This window comes from Stereum hirsutum (genome assembly GCF_000264905.1).
Source record: "Stereum hirsutum FP-91666 SS1 unplaced genomic scaffold STEHIscaffold_12, whole genome shotgun sequence".
NCBI lineage: Eukaryota > Fungi > Basidiomycota > Agaricomycetes > Russulales > Stereaceae > Stereum > Stereum hirsutum.
Genome location: NW_006763142.1, coordinates 303,296 through 322,541, shown reverse-complemented (window position 1 = coordinate 322,541; position 19,246 = coordinate 303,296). Strand labels below are relative to the sequence as shown.

The 19,246-nt window shown below is 51.3% G+C and overlaps 5 protein-coding genes across 5 annotated transcripts; 1 reads left to right on the top strand and 4 right to left on the bottom strand.

Annotated features, from left to right (window-relative positions):
- Positions 1-545: 545 nt before the first annotated feature.
- On the bottom strand, positions 546-5,584 carry STEHIDRAFT_159393 (uncharacterized protein; the record flags this gene model as incomplete). Its single annotated transcript, XM_007306863.1, has 15 exons — positions 546-686; positions 756-805; positions 2,324-2,530; positions 2,587-2,641; positions 2,690-2,700; positions 2,835-2,846; positions 2,910-2,926; positions 2,977-3,105; positions 3,158-3,168; positions 3,331-3,374; positions 4,171-4,330; positions 4,467-4,511; positions 4,578-4,630; positions 4,695-4,771; positions 5,529-5,584. 15 exons carry the CDS (start codon positions 5,582-5,584, stop codon positions 546-548), a joined length of 1,068 nt encoding a protein of 355 aa, XP_007306925.1.
- Positions 5,585-5,880: 296 nt separating this feature from the next.
- STEHIDRAFT_113039 (uncharacterized protein) lies at positions 5,881-6,654 on the top strand (the record flags this gene model as incomplete). The annotated part of the gene is made up of 3 exons (XM_007306862.1): positions 5,881-5,969; positions 6,058-6,103; positions 6,187-6,654. 3 exons carry the CDS (start codon positions 5,881-5,883, stop codon positions 6,652-6,654), a joined length of 603 nt encoding a protein of 200 aa, XP_007306924.1.
- A 1,168-nt stretch (positions 6,655-7,822) lies between these two features.
- Positions 7,823-9,698, bottom strand: STEHIDRAFT_159391 (uncharacterized protein; the record flags this gene model as incomplete). Its single annotated transcript, XM_007306861.1, has 7 exons — positions 7,823-8,149; positions 8,205-8,429; positions 8,495-8,653; positions 8,705-8,947; positions 9,003-9,323; positions 9,391-9,483; positions 9,543-9,698. The coding sequence occupies 7 exons, from the start codon at positions 9,696-9,698 to the stop codon at positions 7,823-7,825; spliced, it is 1,524 nt and encodes a 507-aa protein (XP_007306923.1).
- A 1,001-nt stretch (positions 9,699-10,699) lies between these two features.
- On the bottom strand, positions 10,700-14,256 carry STEHIDRAFT_62579 (uncharacterized protein; the record flags this gene model as incomplete). The annotated part of the gene is made up of 11 exons (XM_007306758.1): positions 10,700-11,310; positions 11,374-11,503; positions 11,564-11,776; positions 11,832-12,082; positions 12,192-12,378; positions 12,430-12,543; positions 12,604-12,698; positions 12,754-12,939; positions 12,993-13,303; positions 13,367-13,453; positions 13,511-14,256. Coding segments are annotated over 11 exons (2,931 nt in total), but the record flags the coding sequence as incomplete, so codon positions are not given.
- A 2,013-nt stretch (positions 14,257-16,269) lies between these two features.
- Positions 16,270-18,147, bottom strand: STEHIDRAFT_113037 (uncharacterized protein; the record flags this gene model as incomplete). The annotated part of the gene is made up of 9 exons (XM_007306860.1): positions 16,270-16,479; positions 16,522-16,589; positions 16,633-16,723; positions 16,786-16,838; positions 17,016-17,072; positions 17,215-17,329; positions 17,395-17,436; positions 17,500-17,796; positions 17,857-18,147. 9 exons carry the CDS (start codon positions 18,145-18,147, stop codon positions 16,270-16,272), a joined length of 1,224 nt encoding a protein of 407 aa, XP_007306922.1.
- Between the last annotated feature and the right edge of the window lie 1,099 nt (positions 18,148-19,246).

Sequence of the window (19,246 nt, the reverse complement as noted above, 5' to 3'; positions counted from 1 at the left end):
CGACGCCGCTCTCTCACAATCACACACTCACACAGCTGCAGTAAAACTGAGGAGGAAGTTAGCACAGCTACTACGCGCGCATACAAAGAGAAGGAACTCACAATTTCGTATCCCTGCCTTGTGAGCATGTATTACTTACGTCGATCGTTGACCTCAGTGTTGAGGTTGTGTCGAGGGCGCTGCTGTTGACAGCAGGTCGACGCCGTTCTCTCACAATCACACATTCACACAGCTGTGAAAAAAGTGAGGAAAAAGTTAGCGTGGTCACTTATATACGCGTAGTATCAAAAGGTAAGACTCACCAATCAATACATGTTCCTCGCGGGCATCTGTGAGTTTCGTATCGGACTCCACTCCTGCAAGAGAATCTAGAAGAAAATCAGCGACATAGCATTAAGAGGAAACGTACCTTGCGAGCGTCTGTTAGTTTCCCCCAGAGAATTGGACTCTGAGGTACTAAAGCCCCTGGACCACGACAAGGTCGACGCTTTCCCAGGGGACCGGTCTTGAGGCTATTGGGGCCCGGTGTCGATGTCGTGCTTGATCTAGTTCGTGAGGTCGGTGTTGACGTCGAAGTCGTGCTTGGGCGAGGTCGTGAGTTCGATGTCGAAGTCGTGCTTGATCTCGCTCGTGAGGTCGCTGTCGATGTCGCCTAGCTCCAGCGAGACCAGCCCAAGCCCAGCAACCTAGAAACCAAGCCGACGAGACCTAGCAGACGAAGAGACCCAGCATATCCAAAGAGACAGAAGACCTACAAACCCAGCCCAAGATACCTTAGATTCCACCGTCGGGTGTTGATGTCGTGCTTTAATAGGAGTCGTCGATCAGACTCAACGTCGTGCCCGAGTGTTGATAATCAGGGCGTCGGTCGTTTTGAGCTTACCGGACTCACACTCGTGCACCTGAAACAAAACTGCGCAAGACTGGTCAGGAGAAATATGTGTATCGAAGAACACGAAGACTCATCTGTTAGTAGACGTCTGTTGGCTTCGCTCAGAGGATCGAACTCCGAGGTATTAGAGCCCCCGGACCACGACAAGGTCGACGCCACACCAGGGGAGGGGATCAAGCTGAAGACTTGAGACAAGCACAGACCCGGAGAGAAAGAGATAGAGAGTGCCCAATAGTGTCAAGATGAAAGCGAGAGCGAAAAGAAAAACGCGGGTGTGAAAGGGGGAGAAAGCGGATGTCTCCTAAGCTCGGGTTCAAGAGAAAGAGCGATAGTGGGTGAGTGGGTGGGCGAAGAGAGTAACGGGTGAGGAAGAGGTCGTCAGAGCTTCAGAGTGTTGCCCAAGAGAAGTGCCGCCACAGGCGCCGAGAGCGCCGACCCAATGACTGAGGAACCTTACGACACCCACACCTGTCAAAGCTGCAATGAGTGGTCAGGGCGGTGTATACGCATCGAGGAGAACAAAAACTCACAGGTTAATATACTGCCTATTCTGCGAGCGTCTGTTAGTTGTCCCCAGAGGATCGGACTCCGGGGAACCTAAGCCCCTGGACCACGGCAAGGTCGACGCTCACCCAGGGGAGGCCCCGTTGAAGACGATAATGCCGATGATCAGAGCGTCGAGCGTCTTGTGCTTGAGGGCGTCTTACTCACACTCACGCACCTGTAAAAAAAAACTGACAAAACGCGTTAGAATAGATATGTGAATCGAGGTGCTGATCCACTCACCGGTTAGTAGCGTCAGTTGGCTTCCCTCGGAGGATCGGACTCCGAGGTACTAGAGCCCCTGGACCACGACAAGGTCGACGCTATCCCAGGGGACCGGTCTTGAAGCGCTTGGAGCTCGGTGTCGATGTCGTGCTTGAGCTCGTTCGTGAGGTCGAGGTTGAGGTCGTGCTTGAGCTCGGTCGTGAGCGATGTCGATGTCGTGCTTTCGGTCGTGAGCGATGTCGGTGCTTGAGCTCGGTCATGAGGTTGATGTCGGTGTCGCCTAGCTCTAGCCAACCCAGCCTCAGCGCAGAAACTTAGGGAGCAAGCCCACGAGACCCAGCAGCGTAGAGATCAAGCCTACAAGACCTAGCAAACAAAGAGGCCAAGCAGACGAAGAGACTCAGCAGACGAAAGGACCCAGTAGACGAAGAGAACCAACACACCTAGAAACCCAGCCCAAGACGCCCCAGCCCAAGATTACCCAGAGACCACCGCACGTTGATGTCGTGCTTGATTGGAGTCGTCGACCGGACCCGTCGTCATGCCCGGGTGTTGAAAATCAGGGCGTCGATCGTCTTGAGCTTACTGGCACGCATTGGCCTGAAATAAAACTGAACAGAACGGGTCAGGAAAAAAATGTAGGCCAAAGCGCGACCCACTCACCTGTTAGTAAGCGTCTGTTGGCTTCCCTCAGAGGATCGGACTCCGAGGTACTAGAGCCCCTGGACCACGACAAGGTCGACGCTATCCCAGGGGACCGGTCTTCAAGCTCGTTGGAGCGCGGTGTCGAGGTTGTGTAGAGGGCGCTGCTGTTGAATGCAGGTCGACGCCGTTCTCTCACATTCACACAGTCACACAGCTGCAGCAAAACTGAGGAGGAAGTCAGCGTGGTCATGAGTACGCGCGCATTGAAATGGAAGACTCACCGATCAATACATATTCCTCGTGGAAATCTTGAGTTTCGTGTCGAAAGCAACTGCTCTAAGAGAATCTAAAAAAATCAGCGACATAGAACGAGGAGAGACGTACCTTCCGAGCGTCTGTTAGCTTCCCTCAGAGAAGGTACTGAGCCCCCTGACCACGACAAGGTCGACGCTCTACCAAGGGGAAGGACGATGCTGCTTTCGCAAGCAGAGCGCCGCACGTACCTTTTCTCCCACTCACACTCACGTACCTTTAACAAAAACTAAACACAATACATCAGTAAAAAGAAAATCTACGCGAGCGAGACAAAGTAACGGAGACTCACCACAACCTGACACGCCTCTAAAACAATCTAAAAAAGTCAGTGAAATAATATAAAGAAAGAGACGTACCTTGCGAGCGTCTGTTGGCTTCCCTCCGAAGAGGTACTGAGCCCCTTGACCACGACAAGGTCAACGCTCTGCCAAGGGGACCGGTCTTGAAGCTCGTTGGAGCTCGGTGTCGAGGTTGCATCGAGGGCGCTGCTGTTGAGGCAGGTCGATGCCAATCTCTTACATTCACACATTCACACACCTGTAGGGCAACTGAGGAGAAAGTCAGCGTGGTCACTAGGATAGGTGTATCGAAAGGAAAAACTCACAGATCAATACATGTTCCCCGCGGACATGCATGAGTTTCGTGTCAGATTCCACTCCTGTAAGAGGCTCTAGAGAAAATCAGCGACACGGGATAGAAAAGAAACGCACCTTGCGAGCGTCTGTTGGCTTCCCTCCGAAGAGGTACTGAGCCCCTGGACCACGACAAGGTCGACGCTCTACCCAGGGGGACCCACCTTGAAAAGAAACACTGACACAGAGACGAGAGACGAGAGACAAATATGGGAAGGGAGGACGATGGGCGGTGGATGTTGCCTAAGATGAGACCGAGACCAAGACCAGGACCAAGCTCTTACATATGACGCACCTGAAGGAGACCATGCATTATATTATCTACGACTATACGCACCTCTATATCACACAATATATCTAGACTTAGACCCCATAACCAAGAGCGACCTTAACTTATGTACGAGTCGATGATAGAGGAGGAAGGAGAAGAGAGGAGGGAGAGGAAAGAGAAGTCGCCTAAGCTGAAGAGCATCGCCAAGCCGAGGGTCGACCAAGCGGAGAGACGACGTACCTATATATAATGACGGAAGGGATGAATCTAAGTGGCGATGAGTCAGCGAGATGGAAGAAGAGAGAAGGTAGAAGCCGCCTAAGCTGAAGTGTGCTGCCCAAGCTGAGATGTGCCGCCGTAGAGGGGAGAATACTTACACACGAAGAGACAGACTGAGACGAAGTGGAAGGTCAGAAGGGAGGAAGATGACGAAGAGGAAAGAAGGAAGGATATAGTACGGAAGGGTCGAGGCGAATGACGATGTCGAAGGGTGGGCGGATGGGTGGGTTAGTAGGTGTGTGGAGAGAGTAACGACAAAGGAACAAAGTATAACGAATGAAGCGAAAGAGTGTCGCCTAAGCTAGAGTGTCGCCCAAAGCAGAGAAGTGTCGCGAGAGATCACACAAGGTCAGTGACGTACTACATACTAAGTAAGATGGGGAGGGTGGGTGAGAGGGGTGGGTGAAGGTCGGTGTGGATGAGTGAAGGTGGTGGGGGTAGGTGAGAGAAGGCGAGAATAGGTGAAGGTGGGTGGAGGTGGGTGAGGGTGGGCAAAGGTAGGCGAAGATGGGTGAAGGTAGGTAAGGTCTATGAGGTAGGTAAGGGTCGGCGATGATGACGGACCACGATGGGCGACGATGAGGGAAGATAAGCGAAGTGGGGGACGAAGAAAAGAGCGAACGGTGGAACGACCAAGCCAATATATACCCACTCACGAACGAACATCCCAAAAAGGAAAGGCACCTGATGGACCGATAAAGACGTGTACCTGATCGTCGAGAAGAAGGTGAGGTCAGCAATGATGATGGCGATGATAGAGAGGACGGGGACGCACCTGTAAGGGGGGAGGGTCGACAACGTCGACGACGATGATGGTATTGACGACAGCTAGGAGGGTATGTCAGCAACGGCGACGACGATGATGACGATGATGGCAGAGAAGAGGACGCACCTAAGAGGGAGGGGCCGTCGACGTCGACGATGTTGACGGCGAGGGCGAGGGCGACGACGACGACGACGACGACGACGCTGACGTGGCAAAGAGTGAAAGGTATCAGTGACGAGCGAAGGGAGCAACGACGACGACGAGCGAGGGAAGACTCACCAACATCGCCGACACCAACGTCGACAGCGTCGACCACAGCGAGCTCGTGTGGAGGCAAGGAGGGAAAAAGTGGGAGGGGAAAGTGCGAGGGGATGCAAGTGGTCGAAAGTCAACCAATGCCTGTCCCCCAATGCCCTCGGAGGGGCTCCTTATATACCTTTCCAGAGTCCGGAAAACCCAACGAGACACCGGAGAAAAGAACCGGGAAAACGAAACCCTTAGAAACCGCCCCCAGCAGACCGCCTCGAGGCAGGGCGGTATCGCATTCCGTCGCCTTCTAGATGATGAGAGGATAAACAGGACGTCCCAATTCGGCCTCTGGTGTGAATAAACGCAAAAAGAAGCGCGTGGGGCGGGATTTTGTGGGCTTGTGTCAGGGAAAGAAGTCTGGACGGTACGAGGTGGAGCGCCGGATGCGGAATGGAAGCTTCGCGATCAAATCGATAGGTATCGATATGCCGCGGCGGAGAAATTCGGGTACAGGAAAACGCATAGGAAAAGGCAAGCTCAAGAGGATGTCCCAATTGGGAAGACAATGCGTTTTCCAGTAACGCGGCTCGCACTAGGCCCAGAGCCGCTCCACCGCCTCCACCAAGTCCTCTCAGCCCGTCGCACGTCAAGCAGAGTGCCACCACCGACATAGAGCAGAACGACGCAGATGTCGTTAAGAGGAGCACGCACTGTATGCAGAGGGGAGCACCCACTAGCAGAGGAAAGTTCAACTTGAACGTCTTCATTATCGGCGAGCGTCGGATATCAGATTCAGCAACCGGATCGATGGATCTGCCGCGGCATCGCGTGGAAACCATGTGCGCGATGTGTCCAATTGTCAATTGCAAGTTGCGAACTACTTATGCCGCGTGGTTTGGTGTGGCGTAACAGTGTGGCGCCATCTGGAACTCTGGAACTCGTTGAGAGATTGAGAGAAGGGAGGAGAGGGTAGCAGAGAGAAAAGGGCGGCAGGGGGGAATGAAAGGCTTGAGTGTATCCGCGAGGGCCTTATATACTTGTTCGAAAAGGGATCGAGGTTGCCATGCCTGCGTGCCAACCTTTGTGCTGTGGCGGCAAGGTTACGGACAAAGCGCAGTTATGTAACTTGAGTATGAGCGCCGTCACGGTCATGTCCGCCACACTTCTGACTCTTCTCCCTTGCTCTCGTTGGGCGACCTTACATATTCCCTAATAATGTCTGACGATGGCGACAACGCAGACCAAACGCAGACTTCATCGATAAATCGGATGCCTCCAGCAGCTCAGTAAGCTCTGACGACAGTGGAATTGATGAAGAGGTATCTTCTTATCTTGGTTCTCTCCGAGCTCGAACATTGACTGCGTGCAGACCTACAAAGCATATTGCGCGGAGAGGGCGCCGATGGAGCAGTTGCATCCTGCTCTCACTGTGGACCACAAGGCGATGCGCAAGGCCTGGTATCGAGGACCCGTCAAAGTGGCATTTGGCTTTGGCACAACGATTGACGACCTGATAGCCTACGCCAAAAGGGTCGAACTGCTCACGAACGAGAAGCTGGACGCTTGCAAAAACAGGCAATACCGAGCTATTTACATCAACCGTGGCATGTTTGCTGTTGAACGTCACCTCACATGGGTCACCCGTGTGCGACTAAACTTCTTCACGCCTGCGCATGTGAAGTATGACACCATCGTTACGCTGTGGGATAACTATGCGAAGGAGGATCGCGAGCTGGACGATCAGGATACGAAGGAGGTGCTTGACCTCTTGAGGAAGGAATTGTGTTTGCCGGAAGAGGAGCAGCCGTTGTGGTACTTTATAACTGACTTCGACTAGTGTCCTCTGGGTGCGTCACCAGTCTGCGCTCTCTCACCGCTAACTTTTTGTGCTGAAGCTTCACGACGCTCTTTGTTGTTCAGATGGTAGATGGTCAAGGCCGCTTTGTTTCGCTCATCGTTTGCATTTTGCTTTCGTTGTCTTGGTGTGTTGTATGTGTTCGGTTGTTATCCCTCCAAGTTTCTCTATAATTGGAGCATATTTGCTCCCTCTCTTTCAGCAATCACCATGGTGAGGTCTTGAACCTTTTCTTTTGTTTGACCAAGCGAACGCGAGCTGCATCTGAGCCTGATCACGATAGACCAAAGTTCAAGCGCACGAAGGGAAATGAAGGTAAACTTGATACATGTTCATGTGAGCCACAATTGTACCACAGTGATGTACTAAAAGGTCAACAGCTGCAATAAGAGTAATACTAGCGAGTTTGATTCTTCACTTCGCATCTTCAACCGTGGAAGAAGAGCGAATGTGAGGAAACCATAGAGATAGGATTGATTCGAGGATGAGAACTTGGACGGAGAATGGACGGTACCGGAAGCAGGCGGCCCATAGGAGCCAATCAAAAACTCTAGCACGAGCGTCTGAGTCGAGGTCGTGAGTTGCGTGGACTTGCTCGGACTAGCCTGAGGGAAAAAGTTCGGGGAGCCGGGGTAGTGATTGATGGCCTGAGACTCTAGATGGGACGAATGAGTCTGAGCGAGTGCAGATGCGGACGGAAATGCATGACACAGCAAAGTGAAAGCGAAGATAGTAAAGTTCGGACGACGAGGAAAGCGTCTGCCTAGTACCGAGTCCCGAGGCGAACAAAAGGCTATTTAAGACGTCGAGACTCAGAGAAAGTTGTGGAAAGTTGGCGACCAGAAGGTGCCATCGAAGACATGCTCTCTATCGTAGACGCTCAAACGTTCAGAGGGACCGAGCCGACTCATCAACTTGGAAGATATTCTCAGCCATGTCGTCGTGTCGAGCACCATTGTCGAAGATATTGCGTGTTGGGCCACAATTACACTCAGGACGGTATGTCATTTTGTGTTCGTTGCACAGTCCGTTACTACATCTAACAATTTTCATTCACAGAAAGGGCGACGCTGCTAAGACTGGTGAGATCGTTGCAGTATATCTATTTTGGTCATTAACACCTTCTAAGTACCCGCATCCTCTGCCTAGCCTACATTACTTCACCCTCATCATCCGCATCACACTCATAGTATGCCACATACCGAGGATCAAGAACGGCCATCGCGACATCTATCTGCATCGCTGTATGTGTCGTGTTAGCGCTGGGGAAGACGTGGTGGGGATGAGCTTCTGCCCAGGAGTCGCGAACACAGTTACGGCAAGGCTTGAGGTTCGTCGCCATCGGTGGTGCACTTGTGTTACTATTAGCAGAAGGCCCACGAAATCTCATGAGCTCCTGATTGCTTGCTGGTCTAGCTTTTGCTTGTTCATCTGCCTCACGGGCAACGGAAAGCATGTATCCCCATAGCTTCCGTAACTTTTGGCCATGTCAGAACGAGGTAGACGAGGAAGGTGAATTAGAGCATACACACCCAAGGCGAGACCCATTCCTTTTGTCGCAATTCTATACCCTTCTGATTTGCCCCTCCGCCCATTGCCACCCTGCGATTCTCCCACTCCTCGTCATTAGCTTCACCGGATGTACTATGCTGTGAGTCCATCCACTCCGTATGTATAAGTTCGTCAATGCCAACACACGCGGTATCACCCAGCTTCTCCGCAAGAACTTGGGCTCCCTGACGCATTTTTGTAGCAGCCTATACGATGCAGATGCCACAGACGTCAGATAGAGAAGTCAAAGAAGCGTTCTGAATGGACGAACCCGCTTCTTACGGAGTTGACGACGAGTACGTGCTTCATTTGCCTTCGCCTTCTCACCACTCGCCTCAAAGTTCTCACTCTTCCAACGCCGTGCGGTGTTGTTGAAGTAGGTGGTCACCATCTTCTTACACTTTCCTGATGGCAAGTTCGAAAGTAAACGCTGATGGTTCGTCAGCAATGATATCTAGGATACTGAGTGGAAACGACTGACCTTATCCTCATCCTTATGTTCTTCCTCCGACAGAAGCAACTCCACTAAATGATCAATGAACTCCTGGTTCGTCGACGTAGTCGACGACTGTCTCCAGTCCGGATTCCAGAGACGAGTGGTACCCGTTGCGTTCATGCGTGGTGCGTCGTCCGCTTCAAGAGGTGGTGGTATGGCCCACTTCTTACCTCTGCCCACAGGGTTGCTGATACCGACAGCAGACTGAAACTTGGCTTGTACAAAATTCTGAACGTTCAGCGGTAAGAATATATCAATGATCGAGTATGACTTTTGTACTAACCTCTGCCTCTGTCGAAGGTCGAGGTCCGTCTGCATCGCCCTCTCCACTCTTTTTCCCCTTCCGAGCCTTACCAACTTCCGAATCCTTCTGCTTCAGTGCGATTACATCGGCCTCCAACTTCTCTAGCCTATTGATCGCCACGTTCACCTTCTCCATCGTGCTCGAGAAATTGTCCTGCAACCGTGTAAGTTCCGTTGTTGAGATGAGGGTCTGGCCGAGAGGCGGAAGGAAGTTCTGAGCGGGTGGAATTATCTGGTTCGATGGAGGTAGATTCCAGTTCGTATAACCTTCCTGCATAGGTGCGTATCCCGCCATGCCGTTCTATTCAGAAGTAACTCAAAAATGAGCGGCTGAGATATTTTGTGAAGGTGATCGGAAGAACACGCACATGATGTACTGCCTGGTGCATCTGGCCTGTATTTGACTGAGGCGTCAGCATGTACTGACCAAAACCGTAGTTTTGAGGTACGATTCCAGTACCCTACGTTATGTCGTCAGTTTGGGCATTGACAGAGGATAGGTTATCAGTAATCAACGGACATGATGGTTTGCTAGCTGGGCGGCTTGTTGGGAGGTGCCAGAGGTGTCATATTGAGTGCCGGTTGGCATGGAATAAGTCTCCTCACTGCCGGATAGTGCGGTATAGTTGTCCGATCCAGACAGAGGTATGCCAGTATAGCTAGTCGAGTCGGTCATGGTCGTTCGAGGTGATCTACCAGTGGCGGCCTTCTGCAAACTGACCTGAGCATTTTATATTCTCTCTTCTCTAGGCACACCCCACCTTGTACCGCTATCTGAACGGTTGTTGCCTGGCTACTCCTTCCGCAATATGCGGCATGTTTTGCATATTGAAGCTCAAAGATGTTGGAGACACGTGCCCCGGCTCATTTTATTTGTCTTCTTGTTCGAGACAAATATTGGGCTTTCCGAAGAATATGGAGAACAAGTGAACAAGTGTGCCTGTGCCTTCTAGCTCGCTTGCACAAGCCTGCAGGGTTTTCCTGCCTGCCAGTGGCCATGTAGCGCCATTTACTCCAGTTATATCCGTCTCATTGTCTGTAGATATGGCTGTGTCAGGGTGTCAGATCATTTTATTACTACCACAGCAATCTTATCTACATGATCAAAGCATGCGAGTCTGAATGATCTAAATAGGTCCCGAATACGTGTTCTCAAGATAGATCGGGATCAATTCGTGAGCACAACCATGGCCTTCCTACCCGGGGTGGCCAGACAGTGCTACACAGAGTTTGCAAGTCGTGATGTGGATACTTAAGAGGCGTAGACAGTCGGTGACACAGCAGTTCTACTGTTGATAGCACCGACTGTGCAGCATGGCTACGCGTCGAAAGATGGACGTCGAACAAAGGTAGACAAGTTGCGCTACCTTGTGTGCTACTCCTGCTCCACTCCTCGTAGACCTAGCGTAGAGCGCACAGTCCTACAGAGCAAAAGACGCAGTGATTGGTGGTCTAGCCAAACGACGACGACAAGACGACGAACTCGCGCAAAGGTGCCACTGAAGAATGAAGTGGCAAAGCACTCCGGAGTCACATCAGTCACGCAATATGTGCGCGGCAGGGGTCGGCAGGCACCACGGCTGCCGAAGAAGCCACGAAATCCGAGAATCCAGATTCTTTCGTTTTGGCAGGAGAATCCGCCGGAAATCAAACCGCTCTCGGTTGCCGAATGCACCCTTAGCATATTTTACCCCCGATTCGACGAGTTTTGGTCGGGAGACCTTTGGTGAAGCTTCCCGGGGCCTGACTCGAGTCTTCCGCGTATTTCTCGTTAGTCTTGGTCTCTTGGAACGTGTTTGCTTTCCACAGGCTGACTTGCATATCTGACGTGCTGAATACATGTGATAATATAAGTGCAGTTGTTAGATAAAGCAGCAAAAACAAGAGAACGCACCAGATGCCAGACCATGCGCTCCGTGAGGTATCAATTGATGCGGGGACCAGCCACCGTACCCGGCCAAAACGATAAGTCCCCCCGATGCTCTTCTGCTGGAGGACAAATATCTCAGTCAGCTGGCCAACAAATATCTCAGTTGAACTCGTTGCAACAGCAACAAGTGAGTTTCCTTCGCCATTGTTACGAGTCGAAGCCCAATACCGACGTTCATTGATGACAACATAGTCGAAGAACGTCGCAGTGGGAAGAATAGGGACCTCTACGCCGGTCATGATGTGGGAACGAACAGGGAAGGGGAGACGTAAAGAGAAATGGGAAAAGACCTCCTCGTAGAGATCTGAGTTCATGAAAGCTGTAAGGGAACGCGTTGAGAGCTGGAATCCAACGTTGCCTGTAGTGTCAGGTGGGGAGTAAGCACAATCAATGGTGGTACTACGGAACCTGGAACACTGACCATCTTTGTTGGCCTCATCAAGCTCTCGCGCTAGAGCCTGAACTGTGCCGCGATCATCAGCAGTAGCGTGATACATCTGACTGATACTTTGCTGAATGAAGCTGTTGGCGCCGGGGTAAGATGTAGCCATCTATTGACAAATGAGTACATATCAAGTCAAACTTATGTTGATATTCTAAAAACATACCACGCGTGACTGTTGGACGGTGCGATGGAACTCTCGAAAGAAGGACGTCTCGAGCTCTCCACCAGCATGATTTGAGCTATTATAGCTCTTTAGTACCTTATTGATACGCTCAAATAGAAAGGTCCAAAAGCAATGCAAGGGACCGAAATCATAGATGCATTCGGGTACGTGGGTTGAGTAATGGTGATTTGGGCGCATGACCTCTGGCCCGTAAAGCTAGAAAGAGATCGATATGAGTCAAAGTATACGCGTACCGCACAAAGAAACCTACATGCAAGAGTTTGACATTGTACTCTCGTAGAAGTCTGTCGCTCTCCTCAATTTCCGCAGTAGTAATCTCGTCGGCAAGTAAGAGCTTCAAAGCGGATGACAGCATCAAAAAGTGGGTCGGGTCATCGGGGTGAAGGTTGGGAGGACGGGTAGATGATTGTCCGTCGTCGTTGTCATCGTCATCACGGCCAGCAAAGATATCGTCCTCCACCTCGACCGCACCAGAGTCTAGAGGTACGGCTTGAGGATCATCTGGAGCAGGGCCCGGATCAACCCACTTGATGGCGTGAACAAAGGATCAGCTGTTGGCCTTGAATCAGCTTCCATGAATAGAGGATCCTCACCTGAGATCTCGAAGTACGTTTGCGTTTGCGTCCTGTACGACGAGCATTTGCCATAGCCTCCTGCGCCTTTGCTTCCGCGCGAGCCTTCCTTGCAGCAGCTTGCTCAGCCTTCCTCTTCTCAATGCCGTCTCGGATATCTCCCAAACGCTGCAGACGAATTGTTTCTGGGTCACCAGTGCAGTATTCGTCCCAGATTTGGGGCATCTATAGTTACTCGTAAGAGAGGGGAATACGGCTATGCTCAAAGTGACGCACTACGAGAGGAAGGACGACAGTAGCCGCCACCAGCCATTGATCCGCCGTGAGAGAACCACCAGCAGGCTCGCCCATTAGCGCAGGGAGCCTACCAACGTATGTCGGAATCTTCAACTAATGCCATTATACGTCATCAGATAAGATATGACTGCCTAAGTTGGCAAAGAGACACACCTCGGAAAGAATGTCATGCAGTCTGCGTAACTCCTTCGTCTTCCGAAGGACCTTCAGCTGTATCCATACATGGTAGAAGTGCGTCTTGACGAGACCTTTCACACTGAGGATCAGTAAACAGAGGAGTAAGCTTGAGAAGAAATGGCCAACCAAGAAGAAGATTATGCATAGGATCGATGATGATCATACGACAAAGATCAAAGTACGGAAGTCGTACGAGTTCGCACCACCGTGATGCGAAGTGCTTCACAAATTCATCACGAGCTGACTGAGATGCGCATTGTGCATACTCTTGTGCATAGCGGGCTTGTTCTTCATGAGTACGTCGGGGAAAAGCTACAGAGCGATAATTGAGAGCAAGTCGGAAACGGTATGATAAAACAACGTACCGTTCTTCTCATACGCTGCTGTGGTTCGTTTATCTGACTGCTTGATCCAACACTTCGTACAGAAGAATGTGTGGCTATGCGAGCCAAAGCCCCCTAGCTTGTGAGCGGCCGGCTTGTCGCAGATGACACATACCAGGATCACCCTGATAAGACGCCCCTCCGGATACTTGGGTGTGCTCATAACGAAACCGGACTCCCAGAGTCGGATGAGCTCATTGACGAATATACGAATGAAGCGCTGGACTTGGTCAGGATCTTGTTCCTTTGGTCCGGGCATAATTCCCGAGAGGAGAAGGTTCGCCACACGATACCTACAAATGAAGAGAAACACTAAACCAAACCATTCACATCTAACGGAATCAAATATAACGTACCGCAGATGAGGAGGCAAGTTGATGATGTTGAACGACATTGGGCAGGACGAGTGAGATGGGGAGATCTGGCTACGCAAGTACGAGAACCTGTATGAAAACGATGAGGCAATAAACAAACATTATGAGAGATAGCCATAGGCGTACCAGTCCACACCCAGACTAAGGCCTATGCGCAGCTCACTGCATCCTGAAGGTAGAGGGTTCTCGAAGAAAGGCCTGTGATCGATACCCGGGATGGTCTTGCAGATGTTGCCGTCGAAGTTATCGGTATATACGCCCGGTGTACGCGATTTCATCCGCCAGTGATCAACAGTATCCTCCATACCCGGTATCTCTAGTATTTCTCGAAGCTGGGCCTCAATGGACTTCATTGGGAACTGGAGCAAAGGACGATGAAGTGTGGCGTCGGGTGTGGCACGACGGTCGAGCCGGCGAGCAGTCTTAAAAAGCGGTTGCGAACAGCGAGAACAGAGCGTATCGTGCAATACAGTGGTAGGATATACCTCCAGACAGCTACTGCAGACCGGAAGAGTCTGAAAAACAGGTTCTACGCCGAGATTGGAGGTCACAGAGCCGAGTGTCTGATATGGCTTTGGGTAGGGGGGAATGATGACACCAGCAGACCGAAGAATATTGACAACAACCAGTAGAACAACGTTGCATGCTGCAAAAGGAAGGTGGAAATGGGTGTGGAGCCATGATACGAGCAGATAGAGGAGGAAGAATGGTGTCGATGTGTTGTGGCGTGTAACGGAGGCCGTGGACGAATGGGTAGCATCGGTATGGAACGGATCGGGATTGTTCTCGTCCGGCTGAGAAGGATTACGAACGATGCGTTGAAAGGCAGGAATCGCAGCGAAGGAGACATGTTCACTCGTCGAAGCGATTGGTTGATTCGAGGTAGGGGCAGCGTAGAGAGCAGGGTCGTCTTCGGCATCTTCATCGATATCGCCGATGTCAGCAGAGTCGTCCGCTAACTCCAGATTCCCCGATATAGTGTCAATGTAACGCTGGCCAAGATTTTCAGCTTCTTCTCTGCGGTGGGAAACGGTGTTTGTATTTTCAGGCGGCGAGGAGGTGAATGAATTCGGGTCCGGAACAGCATCGAATGCAGAGGAATCATGTGTAAGTGTGTTGTTCTGCAAGATATGAACGCCGTCGTTGCAGGGTGTCGTAGGATCAGAGGGTTGCAGGGTAGATTCACTGGGTGGAACAGATTCTACGAAACGAGAACGTTAGGGACAACATGGTGTGCAGATGGAAACAGCAACTTACCAGCCATGCTCGGTCGGTGCAAAGCAGCAGCGGTGTCCTTGTCATAATGGTATCGCCATGTACTACGAGGTCTTTGGGCACCATTACAGCCTCGAAACTTGCAATAGCACGGGGGCATGGGGAGCTTGAGAACGTGCTCAGCTAGGCCTGGAAGGTTTTCCTAGAGCGAAATGTGTGACTATATGAAAGAATAGAATTAGTGAATCTGCCAGCCAACATTGAAAAATAAGAGTACGCACATCAGAGGGTACCACAGAGCTGCTTAGAAATGATGGGGACCGCTATTGGAGAAGAGGTTGTGGGTCCTTGCACAGACGAATGCTTTCTCACGCATGCAAGGGCAATCAAAGAGAGGGAAGGTAATCTCATTGTCGACGGTCGTTCTTTATATACATCGTTGTATGATACTTGTGCTACAACAGTGTTACGTCGAGTAGACAGGTGAGTGCTAGCTGTGGCACACTTGGCTACGATGCCGCACGCAGTACCAGGACGGCGTCAATGTAGACACAAACGTCGATGAGAGCGCGAGGTTGACAATGGTGGCGAAGCGCAGTCGGGTGGGCAAGCACGGGCAGCGCTAGGGGCGCGACTTCGGTATGTCCGCCATACGTTCTTCTCCCTCCTCCACCCGCTCCTGCACCTCCTCCTGCCCCTCCTGCTCCCCCTAATGCATTCAGACCAACCCGGTACCTGAGCCGGCGCCACATCCTCCTGCAGCCTGACAAATCATCACAGCCCTCGGCCTCACCCATTTCCGCGTCCAACACCCATATTGCGTGGCACGATGTACTGCGGGCGTGAGAGCGAGGTTTTGCAGGTGTGCGAAGGTGTCGTGGGAGGCTAGGGAGTCGAGGGTGGATTCAAGGGAGGGGAGGGAGAATATTCGAGATTTGGGGAGGGGTTTGTGTGCCTGTTTGGCGTTGAAGGAGGGGTTGAGGGAGGGGCTCCACGGCGGAGGGGTCACTAACACGTCCAACTGCCCGAACACAGGTCATTTCGGAAGAAAGAGCGAACCGAACGGGAGGGCTTGGGCATGCGTGTGCAGGACGAGGGAGGCGTAGATTGTGGGTGAGACGAGACAGCGGACGGAGGAGGGGAGGAGGAGGTCTATGCGAGAGGTTATTGGGAGGTGATGATGATGTTGTTTTTGTTTTATTCGTGACTTTGTTCGGGCGTTGTTCGTGGTGTTGGTTCTCGTGTTGTTGGTGTCGAACAGCAGTGCCGTCATTGGGTGAACTTGGGCCCGTAAGTGAAGACGGAGAGGGTGAAGGTGGAGTGGATCTCGTAGGAATAGGGGGAAGGGGGGCAGTGACGGGCAGTGCAAACGCGAGGTACAGGAGCGTTGAAAAAATGAGCTCGACGGAGAGGCGGGTCCAGACCGGAGAGTTGAGTTCGTACTCATACGAGGGCGGGGCATTCGAAAGATCGGAGGTAGGAGGAGTGTTAGATATTGTTTCCGATATGGATGACATTGATTTCCCACTGGAATGGAGGGCGTATATGAGGAGAGCTTGAGAGAAGAGAGAAAACGGGAATGGACGTACGGTATAGACTACGATTTCGATTGAACCTGAACCATGTCGACGTCCATCCGGGTGATCCGTTCGTAGTAATAACAAGTCCTATTACCCCGACTTCGACATGGTGGTATACTCCGGATATGTCTGCCTATCAGACATGGCTTGCAGCTCGTGAGGGATTGCGTGGTCTCGGTCCGTATGTACGTGACAATGGAGGTCGAGGAGCTGGTGCAGTTCGTGTAATCCGGGTGGCAGAGCAAAGGGTATGTCGAAGTGCGACTGCCCAATGCTTGTATATGCTTGTGCAGCCAGGATCTAGCAGTGATGGGTATGGTCAGTGTAAATATATGTCAAGACTGTAGAAAGAGCTAAAGGGTAGAAAATCAAAGGGTATGTCGAAGTGCGACTGCCCAATGCTGTATTTACTGAAGAGAAAGGAGAGAGATGATGGATGTGCGCAACACTCACTGATTAGACGGAGGTCGAGAGCAACAGAGGTAGGGAAAAGGGTGAAAGAAGGCCCCTTATATATGAATCCATCCCCACTGCCAATTAGACCCTGTTCGTCAATTAGGGTATAATCTAGCTCACGACGGTGACTGTCAACTTGAATAGACTCACCTTAGTAACGCCACAGTAATTAGCGACAGCGGCAACCGAGTTGAGGATCGTCGCTACTCAGCCTCTGCCGAATAGTATCTGTGTTCTGCAATAAGCGAGATCATGGTCGAGGACGTTGATGACAACGAGAAACTGGGAGAAAGCAGAAGAAAATCGTGCTCATCGGAAACGGCACGCGTGCCGAAAGACGCCGCCCCTCGGACACGCATAGGGCCACACTTGTCACTTACTGTGGCCCAACGTACCCTTCTCTCTGAGTCGTCGCTCTATGTCTCGTTCTCTATGCTCTTGGTACATTCATCGCACATAGTGATTAGCACATAAAGATGTCTCGGGGACCGATTCCTCATTCAACTTATCCCCTCTGCTACATACACAGGAAACGAAACTTCTACTTAGCAGCCTCGGAGTTGGCGGCGGCGATCCTACTGTCTTCGATGGCCGCATTGATATGCAGAGCGTGATCATCTATTAGTTCTGCCGATGGGCGTGGTGGTGTTTGAGGAAGGCTGTTAGCGAGATAACGCTGGGCACTGCAAACGAGCTGAATTCGAAGTAAGAAGAATTATCTCACCACATACACCATATAAAAAAAAATATAGAACCCACCGAGACCGAATTTGCCCAGAGAAGCATGTTCTGTGATAAACCCTAACCAATAGTAGTATATGTCAGAAAAGAACCGTGGGGGGAACAACTGGGAAATATACTCACCTCTATAATATTATCATGCATCAACGCTAGCCTCGCGAACAACTCGGTGATCCCAAATCGAGTGTGTACAAACGACGTCTGCTCGTTAAAGTCGAGCATGTGACACCACGAAGGTCCGTCATCATACTTAGGCTTCCAAGCCGAGTCGTAGATGGCGAGAATAGCAGGAGGGCTGTGACGCCACCACACAAGTACCTCAGAATCAGGCGATAACACCACCGTGAGCATCAGCGCGATGCGCCAACCTGGATCGTCATCATTGACGAAGATGTCTTCCCAGGTTTTGCAGGGCTTGCCCTGCCGAAGCAGTCTTAGACTTCAGGGTATCTTGTCACGGAACAAATGAAATGTACTCACCGGCAAACGGACTAACTTCACCTCACACTCAACCTCTCCAGCCAGTAGACTCCTATTTTCTTGGCCGAGTCCTGAGTGCGGTGATAGACAGATGGAGGAGCAGAACCAGGCTGGGATGTCAGAAGGTCCATAGACCTCATGCCGTTGGTAAGAACGATACGATCTCGGAGGAGAGGGCATTCTGTCGTAAAACTTGAGTATATTCGACACGCGTATCTGATTCTGGCGAAGTCGAGTACGAGCTGCTCGTTCCGAGTCGCGCAGGGATTGGGATGTGCCAGTAGAGGCCATCATCGAGGTTGGTTTGTGGCGCCTGAGTATCACGCTCAAAGATATAAGGGAATACCATGAACATTGCCGGAGCACGTAGACAGAATCCTAAACACAGAGTAGTACATGTCGCACAGGAGAGCACGCAGGACGTAGTTGGCGAAGAGGAACCGTCGTAGCACAACGACTATGATCACTTGTGCTGCATGTGCCACATCGTTCGCGACAAGCCGTTCTACACGGAGTGGGCGCGTTATTGCGCTACACACTCGCTACGTTACTCTACCTCGTACTTGCACTGGCTACACCGTCCAGCACGGACGCTCTACACTCATCACACAAAGCGGTCAACGCAGTGAATCGTAGCATCTCGTTCAGAGATAAATGCATATTTACGATGTGACCACTCGAAGACAGATCTATCAAGGCACAGTTGTTAATTTTGCAGTAGTATGATTTCGAGTCTATGGGACCACAAACATCAACAGTGACAAAATGTAGAGGAAGAGGCAAGCAAGACATCTGAGGCACTGTCGACATCTCTCTTGAGCTGCCTCTTACGACTATATTATGACTTATTGCTATTATTACACGACCTTTTGCTAGAGGTACTACTTACTAGCTGTTGCCACTTGGTTGCCACCTTGTTGCCACCTTCAAGGATGGAAGGGCTCCGTGTAAGTATAACCGAGGTTTTCGTACACAAATCTTCATCACGAACACTATAGCACGCGATTAAGGTATCATCAGGGCTCCAGAGCGTATGCTGGATGAGGGGAGGGCGATGCCACATGGCAGACAAAGCTAGTAGGCAAAGTGGCGAGAGCCAGTCAGTGTCACGTACTTCCCGACTCATAACGCACGGCAGAACATGACTCTGCAGATGAAATTAAGAAACAAACATTTCAGAGTAGGGATTGTCTGCTTCAGAAAGCCTTCATGCGAGAAAGTGGAATGGTCGTCTGTTATCGTTATGGTACGCATAAGAGGTGGCGAAAGCACGTAGCCACCGTGACAGTGTCGGAGTGTGAAGAAGGCTCGGCGCCAGCCGCCGAGGACGAAATCCGTGGCTGGAAATCCGGTGAGAATCTGCCGCTCTCGGTTGCCGAATGCACCCTAA